Here is a 16,443-nt window from a genome sequence, read left to right as displayed (position 1 = left end):
AAAATTTAAAATTCGTCCAGCACTTTTTGCTTAATGAGCTTATTGCTTAGCAAACCCATCCATCACCCTCACAAACTTTCGCGTTTATATTATTATACTATGTATAGGTTAGTTTCAGCATACATTTTGAACATCACCCCTTCATTATGTTTCCTGTTTTTGTACGGCGCTACCTCTAATTTCTCATTAGTAGTCGTCTAGGGTTCAAATCCTTAAGTATGTGGGCCCTTTTCAGGGCACATGATACACCACTCCTGCTGGTCCTGAGAAACTTGGTAAATGTTAAATTAACAAATTCAGTAGGTATGCTGTACCAGTTGGTTGAAAAAGGACTCAAGCTTACCAGTGCCGTAGCTAGGTAACCAAGGGCCCTGGGGCAAATAAAAAAATGGGGCCCCACTGCAATCTAAGCTGGTCAGGTTTTATCACTTACTCACTCCCTGATGTATGCTTTCGAATTTCTCTCTATTTTTTTTTGAAAATGGGAGATATGTTCAAAGTTCAGTTCAATTGAGATTTTCTGGTAAGGATTCGGAGGCCCTTGAGCTTGGGGGCCCCGGGGCACTGCCCCGCCTTGCCCCTTAGTAGCTACGCCCCTGAAGCTTACCCACAGAACAGTTGTTATATGATCCAGCTTAATTGAGGTCAAACGCAGTCTCGGTTCCATAAAAACGGTCCATTAAGTTGTTGACAGTCCACATGGTGATTCATATATTGGCGGTAAATTGATTTGAACTTTGTCATTTGCGGCAGAGGAAAACTGGATGCAGCTACAAATATCCGCTTAGATGAGTAGGAATGACATAAGCGCTATGAATTGATTGGAGCCGGATTTTCATTTATACTTAGTTACATTTTTGTATTAGCTCAATGTATGAAGGAAATGTCATGTCATTCCAGTCTGAAGAAATCAATTCTCAAGTGAATAGAGAGTCAAAACCGTTCGTAGTTTGGGGCGTTCGATTTATGATCTTCTGGGTTTGAACTCTCTTGAATTCAATATTTTTGCCATAAGATGTCGTACCTAATTAATAAGATCATACGCCTTAGTGAACACATGCATACAGCATTCCTCTAAGATCCCATGGTTGGTTGAAGCAACAAGTGCCCATTGTTACGCCGAGAATGTTCCGAACATGACTTCAGGTGGAGCTACCTACATGTAGGTCGCTATTTCTGTATGTTCAGGAATATCCAGCCTCTCACTCAAAGCAAAATAGTGTCAGGAGTGACCGACGGATGATTCCGAAAATACGGAAGCAGCGTTAAGAAGTAGTTCTGCTGTTAGGTAGCAATGTTAAGAACTTTATCAAATGTCATCATTAGCTTGAAACAGAGTTGAAAGGACTTCTTAATTTTCAACGAGTAAATTCTATCAAAAGCACCATCCAAAAGTTGTTACGAACGAAATTTTTAGCAATAAGCAATTGTTTTGAACCTCAAGAGCCTCACGAAGCCCTCGGGCTCCTCCAAGGGCCAATGATTGGGTGAAGTCCGACAGCAACAAGTGCCCATTGTCTTGCCGAGAACGTTCGACCGAGTTCATTCAATTTCCAATCTTAAATATTCTGTTGAAATGAAACACACAAGGACGGACGTCAGAGAAACAGAGCTGTTTTTAATTAAGTCTATCAAGGTGAAATTTGCCAGGCCAGAACAATCGATAAAAATATTACTAGGAAAATTTCTCCCCACTCCGACTGGCCAGTGGGAAGTGTTGGCCATATCCTCTATTTGCCACGGTTAATTAGAGAAAGTAGTCCAGTCAATGAATGCCTTAACGACGCTGTAGAGAGAAATCCGTGGAACACAATTTCTGACCTCGGGACTTTATTTAGCCTAGTTAGGTGGTGAACATATCAAAAGTCCCCGCCCTTAGCCCTTGAGCCGGCGGGGAGAGGGGGTTTTAAAGGTACCAGTTTTCGGTTTTTCGCTTAATCCTCGGAAACTATGCGTCCTAGTGACATGACTACTATGAACCAAAAAAAGCTTATTCAATTTGCTACAGGTGAGACCGTCAAGTTTTGCTATATCTTGTATAGTTTTTGCGGCATCTGCTCTAGAAGGTCTGTAAAATTGGAAGTTTTATTGTTGTCTTACATGTTCCTTTCAGGAGAAAATCGACTAAATCAACATTGAGCAAACACTATAGACATGCGGGAGCATGATAAGCCTAGTTCCATGGAGGGGACTGCACCGTGCGTATATTTAGACGAACCAATTAGAGCCACTTTTGACTCCTCATCATTCAAAAACTACTGTGCATTAACACTTCAAATTTGGCTCATGTATTGAGACTTGCAAGATATACATCAGCTTCAAATTTCATAAATATACCTCAAACGGTTATTTAGGTATTGACGTTCAAAAATCGATATTTAGAGCACTAAAATCTATCTATCACATGTGAAATGTTAAAATTTACTGGTTTTTTATTTGTTCCTTTGTATTTACATAACTACCTTTCTGGATGGCAAATTTTAACCTTCGAGGTCATCTGGAAGTGGTTAGAATTTGGTCTACAGGTCAGACATGTAGATTTTTGGACGTCAATATCTAAAGAACCGCTTGAGGCATATTTATTAAATTTGAAACTGATGTATATCTTGCAAGTCTCAACACATGAGCCAAATTTGAAGTGTTAATGCACAGTAGTTTTTGAGTGATGAGGAGTCAAAAGTGGCTCAAAGTGGTTCGTCTAAATATACGCACGGTGCAGTCCCCTCCCTGGTACTAGGCTTAACATGCTCCCGCATGTCTAGAATGATTGCTCAATGTTGATTTAGTCGATTTTCTCCTGATGGGAACATGTAAGACAAAAATAAAATTTCCAATTTTACAGACCTTCTAGAGCAGATGCCACGAAAACTATACAATTTATAGAAAAACTTGTCGATCTCACCTGTAGCAAATTGAATATGCTTTTTTTGGTTCAAAGTAGTCATGTCACTAGGACGCATAGTTTCCGAGGATTAAGCGAAAAACCGAAAAGTGGCACCTTTAAACCCCCCTCTCCCCGCCGGCTCAAGGGCTAAGGGCGGGGACTTTTGCTATGTTCAGCTCCTAACTAGTCTAAATAAAGTCCTGAAGTCAGAAATTGTGTTCTACAGTTTTCCATCTATAATGCTTTATTGACTGGACTAAAGTGTTATTCATCCAGTGGTGACTAGAAGACCTGATGATGACGATGATGAAGAAATGCCAGCGATAAGGAGAAATATAGTTTTGTCAGCTTCTAAGTACGGGTTACTCAAAACAACTTCTTCTTTTTTGACCCGAGAGATGACCTAATTTCTAGAGTTCTTGATATTATGCAATAAACTATGCTAGGTACATGTGAAAATAGCAATTTACTGAATCTCTTTCGTGAATTTTTATGTTATTTAACTAACCTATCACTGCAACTTTCTCTCCTTAATATTTTAGCCAAACTCTATCACATCACTAATTACGTTTTAAAATACTGAACACGTCTGTTACATTTCCAAATTCCACCGTAAACGTAGATCGCATTTCAATGGTTCCTTTGCAAAAGTACCACAACACCGTACATTGTGATCAAACACGGCACACGGCACTCTCGTATACGAGTTTGACAATAGATGCATACGTGAGCGAGGTAACGCGTTTATGGAACGGTAATTTGATGTGGCTGCTCCTCGCTGCTGCAAATACGTAACAAAATAAACAGTAAACAAACAAAAAGAAACATAGCCCAGTCAAAAATTTAGGGCGTAAAGAGGATAGGGACCTACCTTTATTCTGTGGTATAAGGTACCATCCATCCACCATCATATTTTACACAGTTCAATCATTAATTTGACGAATGGAGCACACGATCTCATAAAGTCACCAAACTCTACTTTTTTAAACAAAAAAGCTCTTTATACAACTATGTTTAGCGTCATCTGTATTCATAGCTAGAGTTGTTGCTGTTTCAGAAAAAGAACTACGGTGCCGTACAAGAAAATAAATCCAAGAAATTGTGAACAATCACCAACTTACCTAAGTATCTGTGACGGACCGTAATCCGCGCGGGAGAAGCCGAGGACAAAAGTTATTTATTAAATTCTTCATTGATGACTCCACCCTAAGCTTGGTTTTGGTGCGTTATCTGTAGATCAGTCCAATGACTCAGGAGCGTGGGACTTAGATTTTATCGATAACCTTTAGCACATAATGAGATCATGGGTAAACAAACATTTGTGACTCAAGTGCAGGTGCTATTCGTAAATCGTTCATTTATCATGTTCATTATTAGCAAGTTTGGCTCTAGCAGGATCGGAAACAACGGCTAACAGATGATTTTTTGATTTATGGATGAAGATCATAATAAAATAATAATTGATAAGAGTCGCCTGCTTTTCAATAGACCGCAGACCGCTATGTTTTAGATGCTCCGCTGAAAACAATGAATCCAGCTTTTTCCTCAGCGCTAGTCGTGCGGAATTTGGGTTGTCACCGCACTATTATATTATTATGTATTGTTTAATTTATATGTAGTGATTTCCTCTTTCGATTAAAACAAAACATAATAGAGAGAGGTCAGTCTGTTAATTATTTAATTAATACAACGTGTATGGTACTTAGTTTGAAATGAAATTCCGGAAAATATTAAATTAAATTAATTACATAATTAAGTTCTGAATTAATTAATCGCTATTATTAACTACGTAAAAGTGTAGTTATTATTAAAATAGTCATTATTAAAATCATTAATTTACATTTGTTACGATAGATAATATACAATAATAATATGTAGGTAACTACTTAATTACATTAGTAGGTAAATACTTATTAAATGAGCTTAGCGAGTGCCACGTTTTTTTGTCTAGGTTTTCTTCGAAGTACTTACCTAGCCCCGTCGATCGAGCTCTAGACAAGGGCTAAGGGTCATAACCTTTAACCCGCTAGGCCGCTAATCTCCCATCGAAACCGACATAAATATCTTCTCAATAAAAAAATCATAAAAAACATTATCTAAATACTTACGACGTCTAAATTCCTGGCTCTCCAATGCTAACCGCTAAACGAGAGATTTAACGCCCGTTACTCCACCAAACTGTTCATTAAAAAGCTCTTAACAAAAATAATGGAATCAATCAACCCAAAAACACGCACCACCACTCAACAAGCACTGATTCTCAGTCGCATCACTTCAGTGAAAACAAATGACTCTCTGGATGGTTATTCAATCATTCACAATAAATTCCGTAGTCGGGCGCGCGGGCTCGATCCAAGCGAATTCCCTCCGCGAGACTTTGGCGGACTGAGGGTTGAGCCTACTGGAAAATATCAACCCCCGACCGGGATTCCGAGGAAAGTGACTTAGCCACGGGGCTGGCAAACGGCGACTGCCTCGCTCACGGAATTGAGTCACCAATGAGTCAGAAGAGGTCCGATGGAGTCCGCCAGTTCCTCTAACATACGTCAGGCGCGAGCGGAACGCTCCGAAGTTGGCCGGCGACCGACGAACGTCGGCGAGCTCAATGAGCAACGATAATTCATTATATTATGAAAAGGACATTTCCCAGATATCTCCTTCGCTCTCGTCTAGCCTGTTTTAAATATGTGAAAGCCAACAATTGCTTTCAAGCCAATGTTTAAAAACGCTGAAAGAAAATTGCAAGTCGTAACGCTACAGCAGCTTTTCAGGAGCGACCTAACAATGAACGAAGTCCTGAAATCATTAAACTACGTCCTGAAATTAATTGAATTTTATCTGTTCTTCAGTCATTTGTGAATATTCTATTTGGAAAACAAGGGTTTTGGAGCAATTAAGAACCACTTACTTAGTTGTATTAAGACTAATTATGAAGGTTGAGTTCAGTAGAGTAACTAGATACATAAGATTTACAATCTAGAAAGAAGAGCTCGTCAGATTATTTTAATGTTACGAGTAATCTAAGATGTAATACTGCTGACTTAGTAGGAATGTAAACTTCAAACTTGTTATCAAAACTGGTAGCCCTATCTGTTGGAAAAATTAAACTTCTCTGGTTATTTTGTGTCTCATAAACAAACGCTCTTTATACGGTGCTAGTTTAAGAGCCTTTTGTTTCAATTTCAACTTAAAGTGAAGAGGCTTTGCCAAAATAAAATCGCGTAATGTCACATACTTTCAGCTAATAAGGCGCAAAAGTTTATTTTATGAAAGTAAAGGCACAGCTTGCGCGTTATTCGACGGGACCGCTGCCAAGCTGCCTCTAGACAGCCTGTCGCGAAATCTCGAACGTGTCATCGAGGGAACAAAATTGACACAACATTTGGTCTACGATACGGAAAGCGTCCAGTGTGTGTTGCCAGTGATGGTGTATGGCTCTGAGACGTGGTCGCTTACTATGGGCCTCATAAGAAGGCTCAAGGTCACCCAAAGAGCGATGGAGCGTGCTATGCTCGGAGTTTCCCTGCGTGATCGAATCAGAAATGAGGAGATCCGTAGGAGAACCAGAGTGACTGACATAGCCCGCAGAATCGCTAAAATCAAGTGGCAGTGGGCGGGGCACATAGCTCGAAGAGCTGATGGCCGCTGGGGCAGGAAAGTTCTTGAGTGGCGACCACGAGCTGGAAGACGTAGCGTGGGCAGGCCTCCCACTAGGTGGACCGACGATCTGGTAAAGGTCGCGGGAAGTACCTGGATGCAAGCGGCGCAGGACCGGTCTTTGTGGAAATCCTTGGGGGAGGCCTTTGTCCAGCAGTGGACGTCTTTCGGCTGAAACGAACGAACGAACGAACGGAAAGCGTACAACGTGTACGTTATTGCTGGGGGACTATGGGACGGCATGTCTAGCTAAATCACAGATAAACACTGTGGCATCTTTCGGCAATTTTGCAACGGTTTCGATAAAGTTGGTATATCAAAATCAAAATTTTCTTTATTTGTTTAGACTAATTAAATTAGTTCTTGCAAATCGTCAAATGCTCTTAAGGAGCCTATACATGTCTCATTCTTTTTTTGCCCTACCAGCGCTTCGAGACAAACATTTGGCAAGTATAAGTATGTAGTGTGTTATGGGATTATTCCCACTTCTCTTTCCCACCACTGCAACTCCTGTGTAGGATTCTACAGCTTGACCGCCAATAAAAACCCAACCAATGAAGGTCAAGTTTGTCCCGGGGGACAGTTAAACTGTCATTGAACCCGCAACGAAATTAATCAGAAGAACATACTTAGGAGGAGTTCGAAGTTAAAGGTTCGAGTATGTGTGTGTTAATGAACAAAATTGACACAAAATTTTGGCCTACGATACGGAAAGCGTACCTACAACGTGTAAGTACGTTTTTACGTTTTTCAGCCGAACGTTAGGAGTGCGTCGATTTTTATTTTCTTGTTTGAAAATGTAGAGCTTTCTAGCCTTTTGTATAGTGTCTGTTTTTGTTTCTTATTAGACTTTTTCAAACATAAAATGAAAACTATAGGTATACCTACGTAAAATAACATTAGAAAGTACTTTGATGAAAACTTACTTACGATAGTTATTTTCCGCGTGAAAAAGTAGTATTACCTACTAGGGATAAAAGTAGCTAATGAATCTCTACAGCGTCCATTAAGTTCCTTAAAAATAGTTTTTCAGTCTTCGGATAATAAATGTAATGGTACAAAACGCTAAATGAAAATCTTTATTATTGTTATAGAAAAGTCAGAGCTCCCATCAAATCCGCCCTAGTTCAGGCCAGTCATGCTGTGCTTAATCAGGCGCAGTCATGTCAGGTTGCAATCAAACGGGCGGAATAGGCACAGATATTGCATTCGGCTGTAATGTGTGATGGATTGGTTCTGCCCATTTGGGTAGGGCTGTCAATGGTAGTTTATGCTAATCTATCAACTAAAGTTACCTACATAAGTAACGAAAGTAAAGTCAGAAAAATACGTGCGGATAAATATGTAATTGATCGAGCCAGAATCGAATCAAGGCGTTACCGCACCTGCACCGTTATTGCGACGCTACCCACATTATCAAAGTTATATCAAAGTAAAATTAAGCTTTTGCTCTTTATTTTCTCATATTAAATATGTAGAGTAAGTACTAATGATCATGGGATTTAAGAAAATGTACTCATAACTTATGCGTGTAAATAGCACATTTAAGGCGTCCTACGGTTAGAAACTTAGGAGGCACACATTAGATGAATAGGCAACCCTAGATGCAAATAAATAGACCCATTAGGTTTGTGGTAGAAAGTCAAGTAGGTATTAAGATAGGTAATAGGTACTTATGTTTGATTTATTTGTAAAATATCTACCATTTGTGAATTTAAAATTAAATAAATAAAGTAAGAATTTTATCATTTCGGGAGGTAAGTAAGTAATCATTCAAAGTTTCAAACTTCCAATTACAGAGCCTACTTGACGCTACATCAATAATTCGTGATTCTGTTTTGATAGAGCAGTTATGCGGTAATTACGACTAAGTATTACGAGTAAAGAATTTCATCATCATCATCATCATTTCAGCCACAGCTGAACATAGGCTTCCCCCAATGACTTCCACATCGCACGGTTGGTAGCGGCCTGCATCCAGCGTCTTCCTGCTACCTTTATCAGGTCGTCGATCCACCTTGTGGGTGGTCGTTCCACGCTGCGTTTTATTTATTTATTTAAACTTTTATGCCAAAATAAATTTGTACATAAGGCGAACTTAATGCACTAAAGCATTCTCGACCAGTTTACCGGTAGGTAGGTACGCGGCCTCCATTCTAGAACCTTGCTGCCCTATAGGCCGTTAGTTCTGCGTACTATGTGCCCTGCCCATTGCCACTTCAGCTTGCTAATCCGTCGGGCTATAGAGTATTAAAGAAACGTAAAGAATTTATAAATATAAAATATATTTTCTAGGTGTTTCAGGTTCTGTTTTCGTTTGGGCTTCCGATTGAAGACGATTGTGGCATTGAACACTAACCGCCCCATGGCGTCATTTCAATTTAATTACAATTGTTTTTTCTTGATGCCGTCGTGTGTCATTGCATCAATTGATGCCAATTTAAAAATTGTTATTAATGAATGAATACCTACTTGTTTGTGTGTGCATCAGTGCAGAGTGCATTGTCTTTTAAATTGGGCCTGTTTTTACCCGACTGCGCCAGAAGGAGGGTTATGTTTTTTAAATTAGGGTCAAGGAGGCAACAGTGACTCGGTCGGCTACAGTGGCTCAGTCATGTTTCGACCTGAAGGCATAGGAATATATATTTGTCTCTTTTACCGATTCAAAGGTCTTGGTACCCGAACACGTTTAAACCAGTTTACTCGCCGGTCAAGTGCCGTGCGGAAGGGTGAGGGAATGTTTTTTGTTTTCGCGCCCACTAAATTACATTCTAAGGTGAGTTTCGATTGTTTTCATATCTTTGTTTGTTGCTATAGGTAATAGCCGTTATATTTATCGGATAGTAGGTCTTGTATCAATTGTCTTTAATCCGAATTTTGACTAATTTGTTTTACATCTTGGTTTTTTTGATCAAATATTTACAAAATGGCGTAGAAGTACACAGTGACTCAATTTTAATACTTTATACGAATTCAATATTTTTATAACTTTAAATCGAATTTTGTTTTTTATTTACAGAATGCCACGGAAAAAACCGACAGAAAAATAGGGAAGAAATAAATAACGAAGAGATTGAGATGACTTAAGATCTTATAGGTAGCAATAAAAGTACTAAGAGTCGTATTGAATTGTTGATTATAATAAGAATAGCTTGTGCAGTTTTGTTATTATTTCTAATAAAAAACTACGCGGAATGGGCATTTTCTTTTCATATAAATACTGCCGTACCACGTTAATACTGTGTACCACGGTAGTGAGTCAGTGTGTACACCTAGTAGTCCACAGTGGCTCAATTATCATTTTTTTGTTTTAGGTTCCTACTTTGACATAAGTAGTAAATAATGTAGAATCATGAGTGCTCAGTTACAGTTCAATAGTGTATCTAAAATGTGAGCAAATTTTAGGCCAATATTAAAGCGATATCTATTTTTATTAAGCTTCGAAAAAAAAGTGAGTCACTGTTGCCTCCCTGACCCTACTGTAACACTCCGCAAGATGTTTTTCATGGATTAGGTAGGTACTAATATTAATAATATTATTATGATAGATAAGGAAGATGCCCGCTGTGACCCCCTATTCCATAATATAGATAACAGTCTGATAAACATTTACGACACTTTATAAAATTGCGATTTATTGGTACGATTTTTTAAAAAGTTTGGTTTGGCCAATACTCCATGTGAGTGAAGAACCATATTATTAGGGTCCTATAATAAAACTATACTTACTACATTATAGTAAAATAAAGCTCTTATTCATAGTAAATAGATTTTATTTCAATTGACAAAACTTACAAAACGGACGGCGTCATATTTCATTTCACAGGCACTACTTATGTTTATAATAATAGTAATTATACTAATATACATTATATATTTAATCCCTAATTATGATTCCATGTTAAGGTCAAAGCAGACTTATCAACTCGGAAGTCCCAAATGTGCTACGTCATTTAATTTGAAAATGGAGACTAAAAACTTAAAACTTAAAAAATAACGGATCAGTTTGATAACAAGGTCTATTTAGATACCAAAATGCAATATCTATCAGTCAATCATTGGTTGAGTTACCATAATGTGAAATACATTTAAAACTAGGATCATAATCATTATTATAAATACATACTGATTATAAATACATAATCATTATTATAAATAAATACTTTCTATCTATCTATTCCATATTATTGTGCATTATCGATAAATATAACAAAATATGACAGTCCTTGTTGAAAAATATTTAAAAATAAATGTTAGTAACAAGAAACATAATATAAATTAAGTTGTATGTCTGTCAAGTTCTTCTTTGCAGAAAATCGTGAAGGTATCATTGCAATAATAATTAATATTAAATACTCATTTTCCAAAACTTTAACTTTTAACCTGAATATGGAATGTATTTTTTTTTTTTATATTAGTGCTACTGAAATGCACTTGCAACTGGTGCTAACGGTTTACTCCAATTGCAATGCGGTGTTTTAGATGGAGATTTTGTGGGTGTTCATTTATTAAAATCTTTCAGGCTGTTTACTATATAGGTTATGTATATTTTAAAGCTATTGGTAGTTTCTTCTTTTTTGGTTATATCTATTAGATTGTAAGGATTTACGTTAAGCAAGCGAGAAGTGGTTTCATGGATGTGGCGTTGTGTGACGAATCTAGGGCATTGTGTAAGAAGATGTTCCCATGTTTGTGGCGTTTGGTCGTCACAAGGACAGTGGTCATCTGCGACGATGTGGAAACGTTTTAAGTAGCTTTTGTGATATCCGTGGTTGGTTAACACTTGGGTAATTGCGAAGTCCGGTCGGATGATCTTTGTGAACTCCCGTAGGGTTATGGAATGTATTTGGCAAGAGCAAAATATTTGACGCTTTGTAAGTACTATTTAAATAGTCTATCTACAGGGTGTTAGGTAAATGGGTATATGAGCCGACACTAGCCCATGTTAACATAATTATTATGCATATAAATGGTATGGTGAAGTCAGAAAATTGATATCATCATTTTAATTATTTTAATTTTCATACAAATCAGATTCTTAAAATTTTATTTTGTATGAACATTTAAAAAATTAAAATGATGATATCAAATTTCTGACTTCAGCATACCATTTATATGCATGTTAACATGGGCTAGTGTCGGCTCATATACCCATTTACCTGACACCCTGTATACAAATAAAGAAATTTTGACTTTCGACTTTAAGAAGGAATGTTTCATTGCACTAAGAAAACAATAAGTCTAAATATTAGAGAGATAGGACTTAAATAAATCATTTTTCACAAAAATATAATGGTTAAGTCTAAACCAAAATAACTTTTCAGTTCATCTAAATATCAAAAGGCTAAGAGATTGTAACAAGATCAGAAAACTATTATTTACATAATACACTAAGTGAAAAATAACATACAAAATTGAGATTCTCAATCAGACTTTTGGTACAATTTGTACCAATTACTATGTCTTCACACTTGAGCTTATTATTGTAAGGTGTAAATAGTAACCAATTGTTGGGATATTATCTTCAGTGCTAAAACAGTAACACAGTTGTTATTACCAACACACCTAAACACAAAGGGGCCGTTCAAGTATTACGTAAGCAGATTTCTTACCATTTTTTACCCCGCCGCCCCCGTTGTCATCAAAAGTAAGCAAAGCACTTACCCCCTCCCCCTATGCTTACATAAACATTTTTAGTTATAAATGTTTTTTATACAGTGTGAGTCACGTTAAAGTGTAGATATAAAAATAGATGAAACTAGACCTATTTTTATCGACAAAAAAGAGGTCAAAAAATTATTGATATATATTTTTTTAATTTTTTATAGTTTTTTTTTCTTCCAATTACTTATTGTAAAGAAAACGTAATTACCGTTAAACTAAGCGGTATATCCTGATAAAGTAAAAACAGTAATAATGCTAAATAACGGGCGATATTAAAAAATACATTAAATACACAAAAAAGGCCAACAAATAATAAAAAATGATACTTTTTGATAAAAAAAATGCTTTTAAATTCGTGTTTTTTTGGTTATTTAATAAATTTCTCCAAAAAATGCCCCTATAACCGGTGGTTTTTATTACTTTGTATTATTCTCTATCGTATTACCTTCGTAAAACCAATAATCGCATGTCTCTATCCCTATCACAACGTTTGCAATGATGAAATAACTAACGATGACGTAATCATCATCTAGACCCCCCTACCCCCCATGTCATCCAAAATAAGCAAAACAGAGACCCCCCCACCCCCCCTTGGTGCTTACGTAATACTTGAACGGCCCCAAACTAGCTTTTGCCCATAGCTTCACCCGCATATTTTGGTCTATCACAGAAAGATTTAGGCAATATCTCTCTGAAATAATGTTTATTTTGGTAATGGTTTTTCTGGTTAAGACTTAGATGTGATCTATTAAGTATGTTGGTAATATATCATACACAGTAAACTGTGAACTGAAGATATTGCTACTTTACCAGTGACAAAATCACAACAATTATTAAGTATACAGATCATATAGGTCATTGATATCTGTTTATCAGTAAGTGTATGGACGGTACAGAACAGAATGTTATTTTTCAGTCATATAAGGCACTTAAAGTACTAATGACTATCTTAGAATTATTAGCTGCTGTATGAATACACAGTGAATACTATTGCAGTCACAGTCAGCATTAGAGAGGCTTGTATGTATGAGGAATGGTTACAGTCGTCTGTGGAACAATAGCATTCTTCCCAGTACACTCCGTTCGGGTAGACGCCCCAGTTGCAAACTCCAGTGACACCTGTGTCGGCCACTGACGCACAACGGCGAATCACTTGCCGCCATCTTCCGTCCCCTGAAAATTTTATCAACAAACTTAAAAGCAGACAGTTTCTATGTATAATTTTGACATAAATAGTGAAATTTATTGACTGATCAGTTATATTTAAGGGGTGTCATACTTGCTATCGAACGTTGAAGTATCTATTGTCTAGATATCGACAACTATGCATCAACGGGTCGCTACATCTACGGTACTCCATATTAAAAGTCATGAAATCAACGGGTCGCTACATCTACGGTACTCCATATTAAAAGTCATGAAATCAATCGGTTGTTTAATCAGTGTCATGACATCAAAAGTCGCGGTGGGTAAATAACGAACTTCTCAGGGTGGGTAAGTAATATTTTCCTACCAAATTTTGTACTAAAAGGTAAAGTATTAAGAAAAAACAATTTTTTAATCATACATATTATTGTGTATTTAAATAATGAAATAAAGTAATTAATTAGTACATGTTTAAAGTAAAGTTAAAGTTAAAGTATCTTATTGTGTATGATACGTACTACAAAAAAGAATTGCTTGCTATTCCTTTCAGAAATTGAAAAACATCCATACTATCGTCACGCCGTTCAAGAAACCGCGAGATTGCTTCTTGATGCATCCTCTTTTTCTTTCTAGGTGGAGTAGCTGGTACCCCGCTTTCCATTCTGGCAATTGTTAAGTTGGTGGCCTTCAAAAGTGCGAAAACTGACGGTATCTCTATAGGTGGTAAATACGCTAAAGCGATGAAATGACGGATCTTAAGAGAAAATTCGCCATCTTCAACATATTTTTGTTGCAGCCCATACTCCTGAACTCGTCGCCAAACATTCTGCCCCAAATGAAATAGACAACACTTGTGGACTGTTCCAGGAAACACAACTCTTACGGCATTTATAACCGCAAGCTCAAAGTCTGTCAATTACTATAGGTGGAGCAAAAGTGTCTTCGTTTTCATTAAAGTCGAACATTGAATCTGCATAACGCTTTAGCTCCGTGAAGAAGTGTACGTAGCACTCTTGACTTTTCTTTGACAAAAACGCATACACGAGCGGCACAGCTCTTGTATTATCTCCACTACCTATAAGACCGTGTATTGAATATAATTGAGCCACCTATTTAACTTGCATTCTTATTTAAAATTATTCATGGAAAACATTGGTTTTAGGCTTTACTTGCTAACATTATCAAGTAATGAGTGCCATTACTGCGGCAGTACTAAATGTATGGAAGCTAGTAACATTGAATTTTCGGATATTATCCAGTCTGTAACCTATTACTAATATCGTTTGAAAGAGCTCGTGAAGCACTTTCAGGATCAGTAATCAGTTTTTCGGTATCTTGTGTAGTTTAGAAATAATCGAGTTAGATCACTTATCGTTTCCACCCTGTATATGTACTTAATATTTGAAATGTATTACTAATAATTATTGCTATAAGAATTTTGACCGAATAAAACTTTCAATTCTATTAGAACTTTAGACATTTCTCTCACTTTAAGCGGCATTGGATTTTTAATCGGATTTTGAAACTGTTACAGATATATTAAAGATGATCCCATATTGTTGTCAACGGAACGGGGCAACAACGATTAGGCCAGTGGCGGCGTAGCATGGCTTGGCACCCGGGGCGATCACCCCCCCCCCCCCCATGCTCGGGGCTATGGCACCCCAGAATGGTCAGGTCTGGTGGCCCCCAGGATTTTTGTCGAAGATGAAAGATTTACGAATCAGCTATAATGATACCAATCGCGCACCCCCCTCCCCCCCGTATCATGATGTGAGTACTAATTTGCGCGACTTTTGTCACCCCTTGATGCTTGGCACCCGGGGCGGACCGCCCCCACCGCCCCCCCCTTACGCCGCTACTGGATTAGGCGCTGCGGAGACATTTGAGTACATACGCGTGCGTGTGTGTGACGAAGTCCTTGCGAGCAAATCCGTGGGTTGCGGGCGTACGTTAAAAAACCCATGCCAAAGCGGGAATACAAATAGATACAGCAACATTCATTGTAACGTACCTACTAATTATTATGGAGTACTGTAGATGTAGCGACCCGTTGATGCATAGTTGTCGATATCTAGACAATAAATACATCGACGTTCGATAACAAAACATTCATTGTAACGTACTAATTAATATAGAGTACCGTAGATGTAGCGACCCGTTGATGCATAGTTGTCAATATCTAGACAATAGATACTTCGACGTTCGATAGCAAGTATGACACCCATATTTAAGACTGCATAATGAGATATTATCATATGGAGTGAAAGCCACGTACCGGAAAGCGCAGCGTAGGACGTCCACCTATAAAGTGGACCGACGACTTCATAAAGGTAGCAGGAAGGCGCTGGATGCAGGCCCCCACCAACCGGCTATTGTGGAAATCATTGGAGGAGGGAAATCATTGGAGGAGGCCTATGTTCAGCAGTGAACGTCCTACGGCTGAAATAGTGATGATGAATGAGATAAACACTCACATATGAATCCTTTTGGACCCTGTTGGGTTAATTTCATGCAGAAAGACCCTGGCGTATGTGACTCGTCACTGTTACACTCCACGGCTACATGACTATCTCGGTCGAACCTTTTGTAAGCCCCACAATTGTCTTCTCCTTTCGGATCTTGAAACGATGCGCATTGGTAACATCTCACAGAGAGAGCTGTAAGAACAGAGTTGTTGTTACTTTGTCTTGATAATTCTTACAGAAAACTGTTGTGAAAATATGCATACCTGCAGGTATTGAACACAGAACAATCAACACACATAGTTTAGTGATCATTTTTGTTTTAGGGTTTGTTTTTTAGTAGATTTTTACAATATAGTTGTTGATTTCAACAAAGTACACCACACCCAAAACATGGAACAACCGATTTTAAAGTAGTTTTATTTTAACGCTTCAGTGTCAATGTGAAAAGAACTGTCATCCATATTAATGGTCCGAAATGATAAGTAGTTATTTCAATCCAAATAAAATAATCATTGATTCTGTATTGGAATACTGTCGTGAATGCTAAATTTTGTAGCTTTTAAAAAGTTTTGTTATATACAAAGAAATAAAATATGCTAAGTTTTTAACTATCTCTCACAGCAG

General features: G+C 37.6%; 2 protein-coding genes across 2 annotated transcripts in view; both read right to left on the bottom strand.

The window, feature by feature from the left end:
• Positions 1-5,332, bottom strand: part of LOC135078634 (probable G-protein coupled receptor CG31760) — an 86,329-nt gene extending 80,997 nt beyond the window's left edge. The window contains exon 1 of the mRNA XM_063973162.1: positions 4,993-5,332. The gene's annotated coding sequence lies outside the window, so the exon portion shown is untranslated. The remainder of the gene's footprint in view (positions 1-4,992) is intronic.
• Positions 5,333-10,293: 4,961 nt separating this feature from the next.
• On the bottom strand, positions 10,294-16,239 carry LOC135078826 (uncharacterized). The gene is made up of 3 exons (XM_063973382.1): positions 16,083-16,239; positions 15,829-16,011; positions 10,294-13,378 (listed from the first exon to the last, which is right to left on the bottom strand). The coding sequence occupies exons 1-3, from the start codon at positions 16,129-16,131 to the stop codon at positions 13,164-13,166; spliced, it is 447 nt and encodes a 148-aa protein (XP_063829452.1). The 5' UTR covers positions 16,132-16,239; the 3' UTR covers positions 10,294-13,163.
• Positions 16,240-16,443: the final 204 nt, after the last annotated feature.

This window comes from Ostrinia nubilalis, chromosome 15 (assembly GCF_963855985.1).
Source record: "Ostrinia nubilalis chromosome 15, ilOstNubi1.1, whole genome shotgun sequence".
NCBI lineage: Eukaryota > Metazoa > Arthropoda > Insecta > Lepidoptera > Crambidae > Ostrinia > Ostrinia nubilalis.
The sequence above is the reverse complement of the archived record's forward strand: the minus strand, read 5'-3'. Positions and strand labels throughout refer to the sequence as shown.